Consider the following 19630-nt stretch of genomic DNA (forward strand, 5'->3'; position numbering starts at 1 on the left):
GACAGAGGCACTTGGGTAAAGTATGGCAATTGGAAGCGCATGTACCTTTAGATGCATAGTTATTTGCTGATCTCCTCCATATTCAGTTGTATGCACAAGCCATGGACAGGAGCTTGTGGGAGGATCAATTGTAGTTCATATAAAGTAGTATATCAAGTCCTCATTTTCTGGGGACTTGATTCTCTATCAACAGGTGTAAGCAAGCAAATCAATAAAGCAAATTGTTAAATCCAAAAATACAGTACTATAAATAATCATAATTTACATTAAATGTGTACGTTCAGAATAATAGTGTTACTCGTGTAATTTAAATAGTGACATTTCACATTAAAATTATCTGAAGTGAGCTGGATAGGGAGCATGCGCCACTCCATGCAAGATTACAGGGAGCGAGGAGTGGACAGAGCATGCGCCACTCCATGCAAAATTACAGGGAGCGAGGAGTGGACAGAGCATGCGCCACTCCATGCAAAATTACAGGGAGCAAGGAGTGGACAGAGCATGCGCCACTCCATGCAAAATTACAAGGAGCGAGGAGTGGACAGAGCATGCGCCACTCCATGCAAAATTACAGGGAGCGAGGAGTGGACAGAGCATGCGCCACTCCATGCAAAATGACGGAGCGAAGAGTGGACAGAGCATGCGCCACTCCATGCAAAATGACAGGGAGCGAGGAGTGGACAGAGCATGCGCCACTCCATGCAAAATGACGGAGCGAGGAGTGGACAGAGCATGCGCCACTCCATGCAAAATGACAGGGAGCGAGGAGTGGACAGAGCATGATGCACCACTCCATGCTAAATTACAGGAAGCGAGGAGCAGACAGCGCATGTGCCTCTATGCGTAACTGGCTTGATGAAGGGCAGCCCCTGCAAAATGATGGAGAGGCAAGTATAAGCACCTCATACTACACACACTTGCACATATAATTAATATTTTTTTGGGGGGCAGTTCAGCTGCCCTTTAATTTAGGTTCCACCAGAGGTTTTACCTGCCCCTGTAATATTTGTCTATCCCATGAGATGTGGTCATTTCACTGCAACTTCCCTTTTTAATAAGAAGAGTGTATAGAGTACAGAGTTCATATCAACACAACAAGGTACGAACGGCAAGCTTGTTCTGCAAGTTTATAATAAGGATATTACATAATCTACAAACTCCAATAAACGGAAGCAAGGTTTGTGGCTCCATCAGTTTGTGGTTTTATTTACAAGTGGACAAAATTACAAAAATTAGTGTGTAAAAGACTGTTCAGGCCTGGCATAAAGCAACCTTCTTTGTAGCAGGCAACACTGAAATTATTATTTACTCCACACAACTTTGGTCTTTACAGGTTTGGGACAAACCCAAACCCAAATTGCCACTCTATTAAGTATTAATAGAAAAAAAAAATCTTTTGGCAGTTCCTTGTGCCAAATCGGTTAATAAAACTGTAGAGAGCACTTAGCTTACAGGTCCCAGGACCTATAGAATGGTTCAAAATACAGAAGCCACATGTGGCCTACTTGTACATTAAGGCAGCATTTTGAATGAAATGACATAGGAAGGCATGGCGAACTGGAAGGGCAGCACAGGAATGGAGAAAAGCTTGGATTTTTGCTGGGTTGGGTCATAGCATTTAACATAGACAAACATATAATGGTAACTGACTTCCACTGCTATAAAAATGATCTACAATGAAAATATATGTTATATGGTATGAATGATATAACACCATGTACAGACTTGCTCTCTTCCTATCAGGCTTACAATTTGCTGTGTGTTGAGAGGCAATCATAGAAGTGATGTGCAAGGATGTATAATCAAGCATTGGCAGCAACCCTGAGAACTAATCAGTGAAGCAGATTAGGTTATGATTACCTCAGAGTGGCTGGATAGTGTACTGGTTAAGGGCTCTGCCTTTCAAATGGGCAACCATGGTTCAAATCCTGGCAAGGGTCAGTACCTATTCAGTGAGAAATTCTTGGGCAAGACTTCTTAACACTGCTGGGTGGCCCCTTCAGCGCGCCCTTAGTGGTTGCAGCTCTTGAGCGCTTCGAGTCCAACAGGAGAAAAGCGCTATACAAATGTTAGGATTTTTTTTTTTAGAATTCGGGCGCACTTGAGTTTTTCGTCCATTTCCACTATCGCGATTTTGCCACACTCCAATCGCATGCCGTCAGGTGTACAATGCAATTGCAGTGCGTTTTCCAATGGGAGGAAACACAAACTCAGCAAGAAAATCAGATTGATTTGCCATATCATGGGAAAAATTGCATAGCGGTACACTCGCTATGCTATTTTCCTGCATTCCTATACATTGTATAGGAAAAGTGCAGCAGGCTGGCAATTATGATTAAAAAAAACTAAATTGCACTAGTGGAGAAAAAGCACCGCTAGTTACATGTTGACCGCAGTGCGGTACAAAACTGAAAAAAAAAAAAAAAAGTGAACAATCAGATTTTCAGATTGAATCGGAGCTAGTGGAAAAGGGCTCCAAGTGTGTATAAAACATACAGAGAATAGCAGCTTTCATCTGTGGCTCCTCAGTACATGATTACAGCTGCCCCAAAAGGAGTCCTGTTCCTCCATATACTAGCTGGGAAATCAGCCCAAAGTCACAAATAGATGCTTCTTCATCCAAGTCTGCAAATAACAGCCACTATATTACCGTTTACTACTCACAGTCACATCCTCCAATGTAGAATTTGTGTTAATTTGGTCTTTATGGAATGTCTTACACACTTCAAAATAAAATTTCTTGTTACTTTGGAAAATGCCACCACCATATGCTTACAGGATTCTTTCATGGACAGTGCATGAGGCATTCCTGGGCAGTGGCAAAGTGTTCAGAACTTTGTTATATAGCCCATTTCGGCACACAGGTTTCTTGGCCATTGTTTGTTACAATAACTTTATAGTCCCCATCTCCAAATCACTAGTGCAAATGTCATTTTGCAAAACGTTATGGACATTTTAATGAGATGTGTATCTGCAAAGTGTGAACTTTTCAAGATACTTGAGACATTCACTGATGGGACAGTCTGTATAAAGGGCCTGTGAAATTCTGCATCTTGCTCCATAATATAATCTCACATCTGGGCATTCTAGAAGCATTAACAGAGGGGCTGTGTTATATACTTATAGATATGTATGGACAGTAAGAGAGGTTCATCAAAAGCAGAGAAAGGAAAACTGGTGCAAAAAAAAAAAAAAAAAAAGGAGCAGACGTCCAGATCAAGGATTCTGACTGGTTGCTCCTGACAACTGTTTCAATACTGCACCTTTTAAGCTGGCCATACATTACTCGATCCACCATCAGATAGACCCCTCTCTGATCGACTGTGAAATCTTATTTCGGTGGGGCACGGATTCTCTTGATTTGATACAATTATTGGAACGGAAAGTCGATTGAGCCACAATATTGAGTAATGTATGGGCACCCTTAGGCACAGACTGGCTCCTATTCTCTTAGCACTGTGTTGATAACTCTGCCCTATTGTTTCTAAGTATGAAGAAGTACAGTGGGAATTTTCTTTTTTAATCATATGTATTTTCTATTCTGATTGATATAGAGCCCACTGAACTGATTGATATAGGTATTTAACAACATACACTTGATCAATTTATGAGACGTTTAAAGGACTCACGAGGCGAAATAGGGAAAAAAAAGTTAAATACCTGCATGACATTGGAGTGCACGGAGGACGTCCTCAGTGCCATACCCCGACCCCACAGCCTGGGTCGGGCTCTCCTGCCTCCACTAAAATGGCTGCCGGAGCTGGCCGCGGCTGCTGCTGTCTGTGAGGTGATAATACACTCTCTTAGCCACCTGCCTGCCTGTTGCTGTAGGTCTGTGAGGTGATAATACACATGCATTTCTCTCAGCCGCCTGCCTGTTGCTGTAGGTCTGTGAGGTGATAATACACATGCATTTCTCTCAGCCGCCTGCCTGTTGCTGTAGGTCTGTGAGGTGGTAATATACATGCATTTCTCTCAGCCGCCTGCCTGTTGCTGTAGGTCTGTGAGGTGATAATACACATGCATTTCTCTCAGCCGCCTGCCTGCCTGTTGTAGGTCTGTGAGGTGATAATACACATGCATTTCTCTCAGCCGCCTTCCTGTTGCTGTAGGTCTGTGAGGTGGTAATACACATGCATTTCTCTCAGCCGCCTGCTTGTTGCTGTAGGTTGGTAATACACATGCATTTCTCTCAGCTGCCTGCCTGTTGCTGTAGGTCTGTGAGGTGATAATACACATGCATTTCTCTCAGCCGCCTGCCTGTTGCTGTAGGTTGGTAATACACATGCATTTCTCTCAGCTGCCTGCCTGTTGCTGTAGGTCTGTGAGGTGATAATACACATGCATTTCTCTCAGCTGCCTGCCTGTTGCTGTAGGTCTGTGAGGTGATAATACACATGCATTTCTCTCAGCCACCTGCCTGTTGCTGTAGGTATGTGAGGTGGTAATACACATGCATTTCTCTCAGCTGCCTGCCTGTTGCTGTAGGTCTGTGAGGTGGTAATACACATGCATTTCTCTCAGGCACCTGCCTGCCTGTTGCTGTAGGTCTGTGAGGTGGTAATACACATGCATTTCTCTCAGCCGCCCTCCTGTTGCTGTAGGTCTGTGAGGTGGTAATACACATGCATTTCTCTCAGCTGCCTGCCTGTTGCTGTATGTCTGTGAGGTGGTAATACACACGCGTGTATCTCAGCCAGTGACAGCAGAAGTTACCCGGGCATGTCTGCTCAAGAGTAATCTGGCCAGAGATGGCCAATGAGATGATCATTCTGGTCTGTGTGCTAAATATAATAATCTTGGAATCAAGTCAATCAAAATCAATAGGAAGTTAATCTAATTGGTCCCATTTCATGCTGCATAGAATGTGCATACAAGCCAAAATTATAAGAATCTCATTGGCCATCTATGAATCCACTGCTGAAAGCAAAAATTCAGCTTCTTTGTTTCCTTAGCTGTACAAACTCTCTAAGCATATCAATAAAATGATAACTGTAAAAGCTCCGAGGCTGGAGGCACACTTGTCTATACAGAAAACCATGTGGTTTCTGCCTTCTCCTGCTGTTGCGGGGTTTTTGTGCGTTTGTTTTTATAAAATACTGACAATCAGCAAGTTAAAAATGTGTAATTTTTTTTACAAACCGTGTACAAATCACATGCCATTCACAGGCATTTTTGATTTCCCATAAGAGAGCATTGTATGCAAATCGCATTACAGTATTTTGGGCAGAAGGATTTTTCTCTGTCCCATAGACATACATTATGCATGGCAAAACACATGTGATTCAAATAAGTGTGCTCCCTGCGTAAGAATTTGTGGCTGGGACGTAAAGGAAAACATACTTTTCAGTCAGTCACAAAAGCAGAGAAATATGAATTTAGGATTGCAGGACAGACAAGAAATGGTTATCAATGTTACAAGGAGGTATATTTACACAGCCACAAAATCTTTAAAGGAACAGTATCGATTGACATGTTTTTTTTTTTTCATTTGAGATAGGAAATGTTTGGGAAGTGCTGCTAAGTACCGGTGTATACATTTGAATTCTTCTCTCTTCGTTTACGGTTATCTGATTCCTTTCACACTTTGTTGACAGCAATTCTGAGGGCAGACCGAACCATGAGAGGAGGGGAAATTCCCTCACCGTATCTGTGTGTGATAGAGAAAGCTATGCCTGACTAAGTTCTCTACAGAGAGCAGAGGAAATGTATCCTATGTGCAACATAAACATTTGTAACGGTGTGTGAAACATTTTACCTGACAGGCTTTAAATAGAACTCTGCTTCAATATTACACTGTTCTTCGCATGTCAGACTGCAGAGATTCACCTCTACAAATCAGACATTGCAAATACAGCTAAAATCTACACACAAATTGAATTACAGCTTTTGCCTCTGATATTTAAAATGAAAAGTTGGAAAATGTTTACACAGCTACTTAGACATTATTTATACATTGTCATTTTAGAACACTAGTTTAATAGTGTTCCTTTAAGGCTAGTTCCACACTGGGATGCTACATTGCCTTCTAACGTACATATAATGCAACCAACAACAACATTTGCAGTGGTATGTGATGTAACACACAAAGAAGCAACTGACCAATGTGCACCTTCATTGGCAAATCTTACGTGCAATTCTAGCAACACACTGCATGTTCTGCATCGTAACAATGAAATCCATTGCATTGCAGCGCAAATGATGAGAAATGTTCATAGACTGCACACCACATTTCAGTGTGCAAAACAGTGTCTGGTAAAACACAAGGTGTTATGTGAAAGTACCCTCAGACTGTAATCTCTTTGGCAAGAGGCTCCACTTGTCCTGTTTCATGCCTTTGCAATGGCCTTTCCAGAGATTATAATTTACTGTCATTATATAACGCACAGCGCTGTGTATTGTTATACTGGTGGTTTATGAAGGATAGTAATAATAATGGCTGTAGACTGAAAGGTAGTTTTTAATACCATTAATTTTAAGAATGTTTTATGTATCAATATATATCACTGTTTTTAATTAAAGTGGAACACTTAAAATGCACTTAAATGTAAGACGTTCAGATTTATGTACACAATGTCCACCAGAAGAAATGTTAAATACTGTCTTTCATTAACTATCGCTTCAATACCAGGTTATGAAATAGAGCATCCCTGTACAGAGTTGTATATAGCTGAGACAAAGCTGTAACTACGCCTGGATACAGGAACACCTAATGGACTGGAGTACTTTGGCAGAACATAACAACATACAGAATTTATCGCTTTAAGGTGACCACCAATGATACAATTTGCTGAACGATCAATTAAGTACAATTCTTCATATGAACGATCGTAAATGATCGTTTGGGACCACTAATGGACTAAAATCTCCTAACCAATCCGATTAATGAAATCAATCCAAATTTCGGTTCTATTTCATCTATCTGATTGGTTAGGAGATTTTTGTCCATTATTGGTCCCACATGATCATTCATATGAAGAATCGTAAAGCAAAAAGTATCAGTAGTGGCCACTTTTAGGTTACTGAAAAGGTGAAATGTCTGACATATGTATATAAAATGTACAGTGACCCTGTAGTGAGAAAAATATGGAACCTGCCTCCATTATTAACTTATAGATATGCCAGATGCATGGCTGCCATGCTGATTTGTTGAATCCCATCCCTGGAACCAGCACACAGTCAGGTAGGCGGAACACCTGATCTGGGTCAGTGATTTGGGAAGTATTTAAGGCAGAAAAACAACACAGCATCCAGGCACACAGCATGTCTTTACGAGGATTAATAATGGCAGCCTCTGTACTTCTCTTATTCGCTCTGATAGTTCATATTCTCCTGTCACTTTGTGTACAGATAATTTGCATCTCTTCTCATTACCATAGTAATCTACAATTGGTGAGCATTGATGTGTTTTACTATTAAGATTGGTTGTATTCTAATCATAGTTATATTGTTGTACAGCTCACTGCCGTCTTAGTAATGGCATTTATTTGTGCTTTATGTGTAATCAGGAGTTATCTACTCAAAATATTTCTACAATATGATAAAATTTGCAGTGTGGTATCCCACGGTAACCAATCACCTCTTACTTCTTTATACTGTTCTTATCTGTCACTATGGCTCTTATTCAATTCACTTTTACGCCTTAGTTTACTCCTAAGAGTTCATTTTTAATCTGTTCAAAATAATGTTTCAGCACTCTTTCTTTTTCTTGCTTGCTGGTGGCTTAAAATGCCTTTTATGGATATGGTGTAAAAATCAACGCAAAAACGAGAATCAAGAGAAAACGTAGGAGATAAAGTGGATTGCATATGGGTCTATGACCAGCTGCAACTTACACATCACCACATAGCACGCTCTTTGCACGCTCATCACATAGCACCATATATAGACCAGCTATGAAAATGGCAAAGCATGTCCTGGAATGTCCTGTACTGACTTGTGAAAGCAGGCATGGTAATGAAGTGGGTTAATGGCAAGCAGTATTAGCCAGTTCTTTCTGTGGTCACCTCTGAAGCAGGCTGGCCGATCCAACTATCCCCTCCCACACACCTCATAGATGAGGTCACAGCCTGCACACAGCTAATCTTGTGTGTACTTTATACAGAGCTCCTCTTGTGTTCCTGTATGTGGTGTGAATAGAGCCAAGAAGGGGGTGGAGTCAGTGTCATCATTTTCAGAGCAGTGGACTATTAACCCCTTGTAGCAGGGAAGAACACTTAGTGACTCATGACGGGATAGTGGCTGGCACTGCGGCTCTGGTGCACAGGAGGCTGCCTTGTCCTGACATCCTGTCCCGCCTGGGTGATAAAATGTATCCAAACAGAAAAGAGTGGGCAGATACGTCAGTCTCTCTGTATAAGTGCTGTTGGTACCAAACATAATCACGTCCCAAAATATTGGATCAGTAAAGGGCACTGTAAGAAGGTGGATTATCTTGTTACACACACACACTCCTTAAATGAACCCACTTGTACTTCTAGGGGAGGCTGTAATTACTTTGATCTTCTTCTTCTCTAGCTGGACAAAAGGATTCATTGTTTAACTGCCGCCTCACAAGTACGCAGAAAAAGCTTCTTGTTTTTTTTTTCCTATTAGTCAATGGTTGGTTCCGGAATTGGCTGCACTGAATCTGAAACACAAACTGGTCCCATTAGGACCGTATATGTCCCAAAGTAAGGCGCTCCTTCAGCTGCAGCCCCCCTGCCCCGATCAGTGTCTGTATGGAAATCCAAGGCGGTGTGTAACTCTCTGCATATCAGGGGTAGGAGCACTACTGCACAACATGGCACTGGCTAATTAGCGATCGTGCTGGCCATTCACTATGGGCTTCTTCCCATCCCCATTGGTCAGTCGCTGGTCCTCATTTTCCTCGCTGTCCTCTTCTTCATTATCACTGCGGTCATCCCCAGACATCTGCACAGAAAATACACATTTGTTCAAATACTCATTTGTGGTGTCCATATATACAGTCTATAGCATAGCAATAAAAAAAACTACAGAATTTATATCAGGGCTGTGGAGTCAGTACAAAAATCATCAGACTGTGCAATTTATGACACCACCAACTCCAGGTACCCAAAATTGCTCAGACTCCTCGACTTCACAGCACTGATCTATATCATATCTACTGGGCAGAAATTACGTTTCTGTAACCTTACTGTGCAGTTTATGGTTAGGTGCTAAATGTAGAGTCAGCAGAAAGGGCTCAGTACCTGGAAGTTCCGTGTGTCTGGCTATAGTACTGTCTACTGTAAAAGCTTCATATACAGAAGCATTCCAGGAGAAATTAAAGCATCCCTCGAGTTATATGCAATATTGCAGTTTATTTCAAAAACTTTTTTTTCATTTGCTTTAACCTGCTTTTCAATATCTCGTAATCACCTTATGTCATGGGATGAAGGGTTCATGCTCCTTATATAAACACCTCATTTGCACTAGAGGTGCACAAGTAAGATGTTTATAAAAGTCCATTGTGCAGGAAGTGGTTAAAGAGGAACTCCAGTGAACATTTTACTGTTGACAGGTGATGTAGTTGCTGCATGGTTTTTGGCAGTTGGAAACAGCTGTAAACAGCTATTTCCCACAATGCAGCGAGGTTCACCGACAGGAAACTGCCAAAAGTTCAAACTTTTCTTGTGGGAGGGGTTTCACCACAATATCAGTCACACAGCGCCCCCTGATGGTCTGTTTGTGAAAAGGAATAGATTTCTCATGTAAAAGGGGGTATCAGCTACTGATTGGGATAAAGTTCAATTTTTGGTTGGAGTTTCTCTTTAAATAAGCTTAATCTGTCCATAAAATGCTAAGCCTTATACACACACACACACACACACGAGGAAGCTCAGCAGAGGTGTCCGTTTCAGCTGAGAATGTAGGCTGTGTATAGACATCCCAGAACTCCCTTACAGATACAGCACGCCTAATCTCTAAAGCAGAGCAGGATGCAGCCGTTGGTCAATGAGGTTTCCCATTGGGTCTTCTCAACTAGACTAGTGCCGGATTTTTAGCAACATCCAATGCCCTTGTAACCACCTAACACTTGTTGTTCTCCCCCACTTATCCCGCCCACCAGAAGACATTCTGTTGTGCAATTCAATCGTAAAGGATCACACACCTGCTTAGGAGTGGTTGCTGGTTCCAGAACCCCATAGCCAGATAATTCATACCATCAAAGGGAGTACACAGTCTTTTTCAGGAACGATGTGACTTATTGCTCCGGCACACACGTGAGACATCTGACCGTCACAGCTGATAATAGTTTCAGGGTCTAACCAGTCCCCTTTGTCAAGGCATAGGCATATAGCCGGTGTACATGTTTAGTTTGCCTATGCCTTGACAAAGGGGGCCGGATAGGCCCTGAAACAATTGTCAACTGTGAAGATCAGATGTCTCATGTGTGTGCTGGAGCAATAAAAGTCACATTGTTCCTGAAATAGACTGTGTGCGGGGCCCCCTTTCATTGTATTCTGCTGTACAAGTCACATCATCCCCTCACACCCCTCCATAAAAACACACCATTAATCTTCAGGATAAAGACACATCTGTACAACATCAGGCCTTGATCCCTGCTAGAGGACAAACTTCATACAGGTGCATAAGGCCTTATTCACAAGCATCAAACTGAATGTTTATTGAAGAAAGTTTCTGAACACCATTCTAAATTTTCTAGCTTACATTTGAAGGAAAAAAAAATGTATAAATAATAATAATAATAGGAATACTTTTCCTGTTTAGTTCCTAATTATATTTGGTGGAATTCTCCTTTAAATTCCATCTGTTTTGATATGCTGATGCTACTTCCAGTTTTGAGAACTGACAACCACCAAAACAAAGATCCCCAGGCCAGTATCAAGTGAGCAATTGTTAGGCTCAGGGGAGGATCCGAGTTACTACATGTCATGCTTGTGGCCTGATGTGGCTTTATGCCAAAGCTCCAGCACCGCCATACCCAACCCTGTCACCAGCGCCAGGCTCTTTGACTGCACTGAAAAGATAGCAGGCTTCATGCGCCACATAGGTTTAATTCTATTTATAGGTTTAATTCTATTTATAGGTTTAATGCTACTTATAGGTTTAATGCTACTTATAGGCAGAGTTAATACCAGAATATACACACACACACACACACACACACACAGACACACACACAGACACAGACACAGACACACACACACACACACACCTTTAAACAGGTGATACTAATGGAATAATATAGTAAATAATACTTTGTATATGGCTACTTTGCTGTAGATCTCCTCTAAAGTTATTGTCCAGCTGACACTTTTATAAATACAGGATGTGTATATAACAGCTGAACCCACACACCCTTAGTATTGCCAAAGATCAAGCCACATTTCCGGTTTGATTGACCTAACCTCGTTGATAATCGATACACATTACAGCAATGACTATGGACTCAATAGAAGAAGACCCAACAGCACTCTGTTGTCCAAAGAAAAACACACTGGAGCATTTTAGCAAACTGTGAGGAGATGTGTAGTCCAGAGTCCCAAGACTTCCTAACTTTTAGGCGCTCCAAGCTCTGCACCTTTGCTACTCAGACACTGCTTTATTTGATCTGAGAAAGTGGACTGTGCTCTGCGAAACGCATTGTCGTTTTTGTGTCTGATTGTTAACATTTTTTCTTATATTGGTGTTGCCCCTTCTTAGAGGTAAGCCATTATGTTTATTACATCCATGATTATTTTTTGGAGCGCCTTCTCCCTCCCAGTGATTTTGACAAACTGCATCTGCACTATGTCCACAAATGATAAAAAGGTTTTCAAAATAAAGACTGCGAAAAATGGAGGTGACTTGCGTCATTTTGGGTTCTACTATTGCTACATCTAGAACTGGGTGCCTTGAGTCTGTGCAGGGAACAATGAAATCTTAAAGCTATCAACACATCGTGGAGCAAAAACAATTGGCCAGTGCCAGAAAAAAAATCAGTCCCAGTGGATGTTCATGGACCCTGTAACCGGATAATGTGCGGCTTTGAGTTTCCTCTGGCTCTGAATGCAGGTCATGTGATCGGGAGCTGGAGGTATGGAAGCAGAGAGCGTCTAGCTGCTGGGAAGAACAGAAGAGACGCGGCGAAGTGCTGGAGCAGGTAAATATTACACTGCTCTGCAGCACTGTGGGGAGAGGGTGCCAGATGGAAAAGGTGGAAGTGTGTGTGTGTTTTACCAGCCACATGGTGGAGTTTGTGTCCAAGGAGGGGTACCATGGCTAGTTGCTACACCTGTGCTTAAAGAGACTAACAAAATTTTCAGCCTCATTTCTCCTATCCTACAAGTTCCTATACCTGTTCTAATGTGCTCTGGCTTACTGCAGCCTTTTCTAGTTGCACTGTCTCTCTAATATATCTTATCTTCTTTTCTTTGTCAAGCTTTGTCGACCCAGAGAGGAAGGAGCTGCCTCTGCTGTGATAGGGAAAAATAATGCACGCCCCTGCAGGCTCACTCCAGCGTGCTTTGTTTATTTCTCACTCACAGACAGGTCCCTGCTCTCAGTCTCAGCTGTGTCTGTGAAGCTGTGGGAGAAGGGAGCTGCCTGTCACATGCTGACAATTTGTTACCCAAACACAAGTGTAGAGCCCAGACTCCTGGCTCAGAACAAACAGCTGTGTTTATAAAGGAGTCTCAGGATTCTTGTCACGCTTCAGTGACACAGAGCCGCAGAGGCAGAAGGTAAAACTTGTTCTAAACTTGTACATAACATGTGAAGGCTGCATTCACGGTGTAATAATAGAAACTTGTCATGCAAACATAAGGCAGTATACATCCTGTTTATTTTCAGTATACTTCCTGTTTTGGCAGTCATCTTTACGGTTTACAAAAAAGTTTATAAAACTTATTTTATCGAACAATATTGCGGCAGAAAGCGGCGAAAATGTCACAGAGGGGGCTAGGAGATGTCCCCGAACAGGCTGATATGTTTATTTATAGGACATTCCTTCAATACAGATTCGGACCGTGGCAATTGAAATCTACGCCCTGTTTATAGCTGCTTATTCCTGCCTGGGGGTAGATTTTAAATTGCCATACCGCACGGACCTGCCGTTCTCACTGCAGGCCACTTGCTCTGCCGTCGCTATGACGGCAGAGCTCTGTGAGCCGGTCAAAAGCCGATTTCATTGGTTCCTGACCCTGTGATCACTGTGAGCCACTCATTTGCTCACAGCAACTGCCAGGACGTTAGATCCCCCAGCCAACAACCAGTCTCCGATATGTTCACTGTGGAGTAACTGTGCTTTAGATGCACAAAAAATGTATGCCAGCAAGTTGTTATGTTTGCCATTAATCCCAGCAGAATATGGAGCTGAACTGAAGTGTAAAAATAAGAAAAAGTCAGCAACACCAGCTTGTGCATTATTCTTGACAGGTTCCTTTAAAGAGATAATCAGCTGTCATCAGTTGACGTTTTAGCTATTCCAGTACCGGAGCGCAGCCAACCTTACAGAAGTGATCTGACTTGGTTATTAAAGCTTTCATGTGTTATCTGAGCTAACTTTTATGCAGCATCACTAATGATCACCGCTCTGGAATAATTTAGCTTCTGCATTCCCACAAAGCATTGTGCTTGGTGCCCAACATTCCTTTCTTCCTGTCTGTAAGTTTCCTGCAGGCATTGCTTGGCCTGGGTGAGCTTTGTGGCTTACTGCAAAACTCTGCTTGTAAATCCTCACTTGGCAGTGGTACAAAGAGCAATAGGATAAGTCTCTGGATGCCAGTGCACGCAGGGGGCTTTCTTTCATCGCTGCTGAAAATTAGTCCCAATATGAGGGAAAGGGATGCGGGGAGATATACCATTTTACTGCCTGCAATTGGTGTAAAATCACTTTATACACATACATACATACATACATACATACATACATACGTACGTACGTACGTACGTACGTACGTACGTACACACACGGAAATGTCAATTCATGCCAGAGTCATCATAGCGTTAGCGTAGAGTCATAAGAACGGCATTAGATTATTTGCAAGCATTCCCACTCAATTTGTGAAACATACTTTATGACAGAGGATAATATAGGCGCAGATAGAGCAGAATGTACACTTGGGGTGGAGCTAGAATCAAGTGAAGAAATCTGTTGGGTATAAAGCAGAACTGCAGTAGTAGCAAACATTTAAAGGATTACTGTAGGGGGTCGGGGGAAAAGGAGTTGAACTTACCCGGGGCTTCTAATGGTCCCCCGCAGACATGCTGTGCCCGCGCAGCCACTTACCGATGTTCCGGCCCCGCCTCCGGTTCACCTTTGGAATTTCAGACTTTAAAGTCTGAAAACCACTGTGCCTGCGTTGCTGTGTCCTCGCTCCCGCTGATGTTACCAGGAGCATACTGCCCAGGCACAGAGCATACTGGGCCTGCGCAGTGCGTTGCTGGTGACATCAGTGGGAGCAAGGACACGGCAACGCAGGCGCAGTGGTTTTCAGACTTTAAAGTCTGAAATTCCAAAGGTGAACCGGAGGCGGGGCCGGAACATCGGTAAGTGGCTGCGCGGGCACAGCATGTCTGCGGGGGACCATTAGAAGCCCCGGGTAAGTTCAACTAATTTTCCCCGACCCCCCACAGTATTCCTTTAAAGTGAAACTCTGTGTCAGGCATGTAGGTATATCCACTCATGAATCAGCTCCAATGCCTTAATCTACCTCCACACGCTTCACCCTATGTGGTGCGTCCCCGCTTGAATGAGAGGTGAGAGACAACACCTACCCAACTTCGGTTACACCCAGACCTTTTAGTGTGCAATGTATTGGAGCTGAATGTAGGGTGAGCAAATAAACTTCCATGCACGGGTAAACAGATATTGCAGTACAGGAGGGCTAGGCAGAAGAGAGGTCAAGAACGGATCCGAGGTCAAACCAGGCAGCAAACAGTATTAACGATAATCCAGGCAATATGTCGGTTCAGGCAGCAGACAAGGGAGGTCTAGTAAATGAGCAGAGGTCAAAGTCCAGATAATCCAATATAATAACAGCAGGTAAACAGAGCACCCAGCAACCAGCAAGCTAGAGCTATCATGGGCAACATGCAACTGTCACAGAAAGGTTTAAATAGTGACAGCATCCAGTCAGTGGCCGGCCACATGCACACAGCAGCCAATCACACGCAGGCAATAATCCTGTTTGTCAGCTGACAGAGAGATCAGCTGACAGGTAGCAATACCTGTCAGATGACTACCCAGTACTGACGAAGCAAAGCATCCTAAATGTGTGTCAGCTATAGTGGTTAAGGGCATCACCTCTGACGTGAGAGACCAGGGTTCAATCCCAGCCAGGGTCAGCATCCATTATATTTATAAACTAAACCCCTGCCTAAGGGTCAGCTGACTATCCTGTCAGCTGACACTACCTCTGTCGCCGCCTCAAACCATACTGCGGCCGAGAGGAATGAGACATCCGCCCACCAGTATGCGCAGAGCGATCCCCAGTGGACGCATCACCAGCGGAGGACAGCTGCCGACATGCGGAAGTGCCAGGACGCAACCCGCTCTTGGTAGAGACAGCCGCTGGATCCAGGAGGCAAGTCCCTTACACTATTATAATAGAAAACTGCTACACAAAAGGCTTATTTGTAATGTAAACGTTTTTAAATAATATCTTTACAATTCAATCTACAGCCAGCTATGCAGCGCCAAGGCCTAAACTGCCACTATACCACTAATAAATCTGTGAAGCTCCGAATCCACCTGCTAACCACCTGGCAATCACTGGTACACAATGGGTGGCAAATAAATGCCCTCATGTCAATAAAACATGAATGCAAACCAAAAACTAAAGGAACAAGGAAACCTCCATATAGGGAGACATGGGGGATCTGAGGGCCACAATTTACAGTAATGTCAAACATTAAACATGATAAAATCTCCATGAAACAACTTAATCTATCATTTAAAAATAATAAATATACAAATATTCCTCGAACAAAAATATACAGGGGACAGAAATGGCACAGAGTTTTGACTTCTAGACAGATTCAGGTTAAGAACAAACCTACAGGCTCTATCTTGTTTGTTAACCAGGGGCGGTGGCGTAGCGGATTTATACACATTGCAGTGCTAGGTCCCTGGATCCCAGCCAGGGCACCATCTGCAAGGAGTTTGTATGTTCTACCCGTGTTTACGCGGGTTTCCTCCAGGCACTCCGGTTTCCCTTCCCACATCACAAAAACAGATAGGTTAACTGGCTTCCCCTAAAATTGGAGCTAGACTATGGTGGACATAGGACTATGGTAGTGATTAGATTGCAGTCCCCTCACTCTGCCATCAGTATGACGGCAGAGCTCCCTGAGCCATTCAGGAGCAGATTTAATTGGCTCATGACCCTGTGATCACTGTGAGCCAATCACATTGGTCAGGAGCCGATGAAATAGGTTCCTGACCGCCTCAGGGAGCTCTGCCGTAATAGGGACGAGCAAAGGGGTTACGACAACGGGAGTGCACGTGAATGGTGGGTCAGTGCAGTTTCTTCAAACCAGCAGTCTCTGATCCTTAAGGTGCTTGAGACTGCTGGTACATAAAGGGTTAGGTGGACAAGGAGTTTCATGCCTAAACACACTTATCTGAATAGCTGAACTTTTGGACACACACCACCATTACTATTGATGGCCCAAGAACATATACTGTTACTGTAGTGAGTGTTGGGCAATTCATGATTCAGTACTGCATATCTTGCAAATCTAATTCTTGTTATACAGCTGCCTATTAAGCATTCAAACAACTTACAACTTGTTAGGAATACTGATGATTATCACTGGAGATCATCAAAGCAATCCAATTTGTTGCAGACGTACACTTTGCTTTATCAAGAATGATCAAACTTACATTTCCAGAAAGCATTTTCCGAACCATTCTGACGATGAGATACGCCCAGTATATATGCAGGAACTGCAGTGTAAACATCAACATGTTGAAGAAATAGTAGAGGAAAAATCGTGGACAGTAATACAGAGGATAGACCACTGTGGCATAGATGATCCTACAAAAAACAAACAAACATATTGTTGACATTACAGGCAGCTAATGAACAGCTTTTATAACTAAACAAATTGTATCCAAAGCAACAGACAGTTATAATCATGTACAACTAACCCTGACACTAAACCTGTCTCATCTCTGATTATGTTACACTGAATGGCAGGACATATTCTTTTTCATTGGTTACGGTCAATGTTTGTAATCTATATTAGGCTTTTATTGTGGTCTGTACCCTTGTGTGAGAAACACCCACCTCACTTCCTATTTTTGGTGTCAGAAGAGAAATTAGAGAATTGACATAATGGATACAAATACAGCACAAAAAAACTACCATAGGTCCTAATGCACAAAATTGCAGTAATACTGCGGCGTACAGAAAGGGGAAATTACCCTTTCTTCCAGCAGCATGTACCGCAAGTTATGCTATTAGCACAAACCGCTATACTCAAGTAGCATGACCGTTGCTATGGAAACGAGTACTAACGGTAACGCTCGATAGTAACTGGTGTTACAGTAGCAGCAAATGCGCTACTGGAGTACTGTGGTCCGAGTGAATAGTGTAATTCATGCACTTTGCTGCCAGAAGGGTAATACAGCCATGAACTGTCTGTGCGCGGCAGTATTACCTCGATTTTGTGCATCAGGCCCCTAGTTTCTAACCCTTCCCCTCACCACATAATTACAACTTGAATTGAGGTTTATAGGAAAGGTGCCCATGTTGACTTCCTGTTAAAATTGCCATTTTCCTGGCTAAGGTATTGATCCTCTACATTTAATTCCGCCTGAATGCCTAGAAGAGAATGATCACATGCAGATCAAGTGTTCTCACTCCAGTACAAGTAATCCTTCACTTCCTGCTAAAAACATAATAATGCTAACATTTGCATAGCGCTTTTCTCCATTTGGACTCAAAGCGATTGAGAGCTGCAGCCACTGAGAGCTAACCCTGCAGTGTTAGGGTGTTTTAGAAGTCAAAAGGACTCCTTACTGAACACTCATTGGCTTACTGAATAGCTAGGCTAGTGCCCTAAGTACTCCATCCAGCCACATACCATCTACAAAAGTACCGTAAGTGTGTGCAAGCTGTGTGACTGCCGCTGTGTTATTACTGATCCATAAATTCTCTCTTTAGTAAGTACAGTGTGACATTCCCTTGTACCCCTATTGAGTACAATAACTTATTGTACATAAATGGCACCCGCAATGCTCATCCCATAATGAAAAACGACCAGCTAGCAGTTGAGAATATCCTACACTCCACCTTATCACATGAGATGACTCTGCTGCACAAGTCTCCACAGTAGGCTTACGTGTCATACAAGACTGCAAGGTTATTGTCTCATCTGGTCATATGTCTTCAGGGTGCCTTATCTAGACCTGGCAGTAGCTGAACTGCAATGGATGGCCTAACACAGTGTGGCACAATCTATAACAGTGCCAGACTAAGCAGTAAGATGGTGTGTGATGATCCGCAATCATTTAACAAAGGCATACACATTTTCACAGCTAACAACTTTAAAGGGACTCCGAGCAGTGCAGAAACTATGGAAAGATGCATATCATTTTAAAGCTCTCTTTCTCCTCTTTCCAATGATATATAAACCATCGCCCTACGCCTTTTAGTTTTTGCTATTTTCGCGATCGAAATTGCCGCGGCCGCGACTTCAATCGCAAAAACAGAGAAAACTAAAAGGCGTAGGGCGACGATTTAGGTGGCGTCAGAAAGAGGAGAAAGAGAGCTTTAAAATGATAGCCATCTTCCCATAGTTATATTGTATTACACAGGGCGACTTTTTCTCAAAGTCAGCAGCTCCATTCAGCAGGAAAAAGTTGCCCTGTGTAACACAATATAACTATGGGAAGATGGATATCATTTTAAAGCTCTCTTTCTCCTCTTTCTGGCGACACCTAAATTGTCGCCCTTTGCCTTATAGTTTTCTCTATTTTCGCGATCGAAGTTGCGGTCGCGGCAATTTCGATTGCGAAAATAGGGAAAACTAAAAGGCGTAGGGTGGCGGTTTATACATCATTGGAAAGAGGAGAAAGAGAGCTTTAAAATGATATGCATCTTTCCATAGTTTCTGCACTGCTCGGAGTCCCTTTAAATCTACGATATCTAGTTGAATGTATTTAAAAATTCTGAGAAAAACAATTACTAACCTACTAACTTTTACCTGTGTGTCACATAATGTCAGAATAAAGATGATTTTTTTTTCTACCCAGGCATCTGGTGCAGCTGGATATTCCTTGAATTATAAAAACAATTACTAAGCCATTGTTTTTGGCTCAGCAATTCAGTTTTAGAAAATGTTAAGACATTACACCCTCTGTCAATTTAGATCAAATTATTGATTGAATGTTCATCTGAAAGGTGGTAATTGATATTATTCAGGCATGGGTGAAGCGTCGAGGAATAAACGGTTGCATAGCTTTGTGCCTGATTGAACAGTACAAAGCTAAAGCCCCATCTACACCATACAATTTTTTGTCCGATTCGATTCAATTCGATTCAATCTGATATGTCCAATCAGGATTCGATTCGATTTAATTTGCCATTGTTTTGCAATGGCAAATTGAATCAAATCGAATCCCGGACATGTCGGATTGAATCGGATCAATGAATCGGACAAAAAATTGTATGGA

General features: G+C 42.6%; 1 protein-coding gene across 4 annotated transcripts in view; it reads right to left on the reverse strand.

Moving 5' to 3' along the window:
* Positions 1–1178: 1178 nt before the first annotated feature.
* CERS3 (ceramide synthase 3) overlaps positions 1179–19630 on the reverse strand; it is a 185285-nt gene continuing 166833 nt past the window's right edge. For 3 of the 4 annotated variants that reach the window (XM_068275106.1, XM_068275104.1, XM_068275105.1), the window contains 2 exons: positions 16835–16988; positions 1179–8913 (listed from right to left, as the gene is read on the reverse strand). In XM_068275106.1, coding sequence (XP_068131207.1) covers positions 8797–8913; positions 16835–16988 — 271 coding nt within the window. In that variant the 3' untranslated portion in view covers positions 1179–8796. The remainder of the gene's footprint in view (positions 8914–16834; positions 16989–19630) is intronic. The other variant, XR_011030243.1, reaches the window with a different exon arrangement.

Source organism: Hyperolius riggenbachi, chromosome 3 (genome assembly GCF_040937935.1).
Source record: "Hyperolius riggenbachi isolate aHypRig1 chromosome 3, aHypRig1.pri, whole genome shotgun sequence".
Classification (NCBI taxonomy): domain Eukaryota; kingdom Metazoa; phylum Chordata; class Amphibia; order Anura; family Hyperoliidae; genus Hyperolius; species Hyperolius riggenbachi.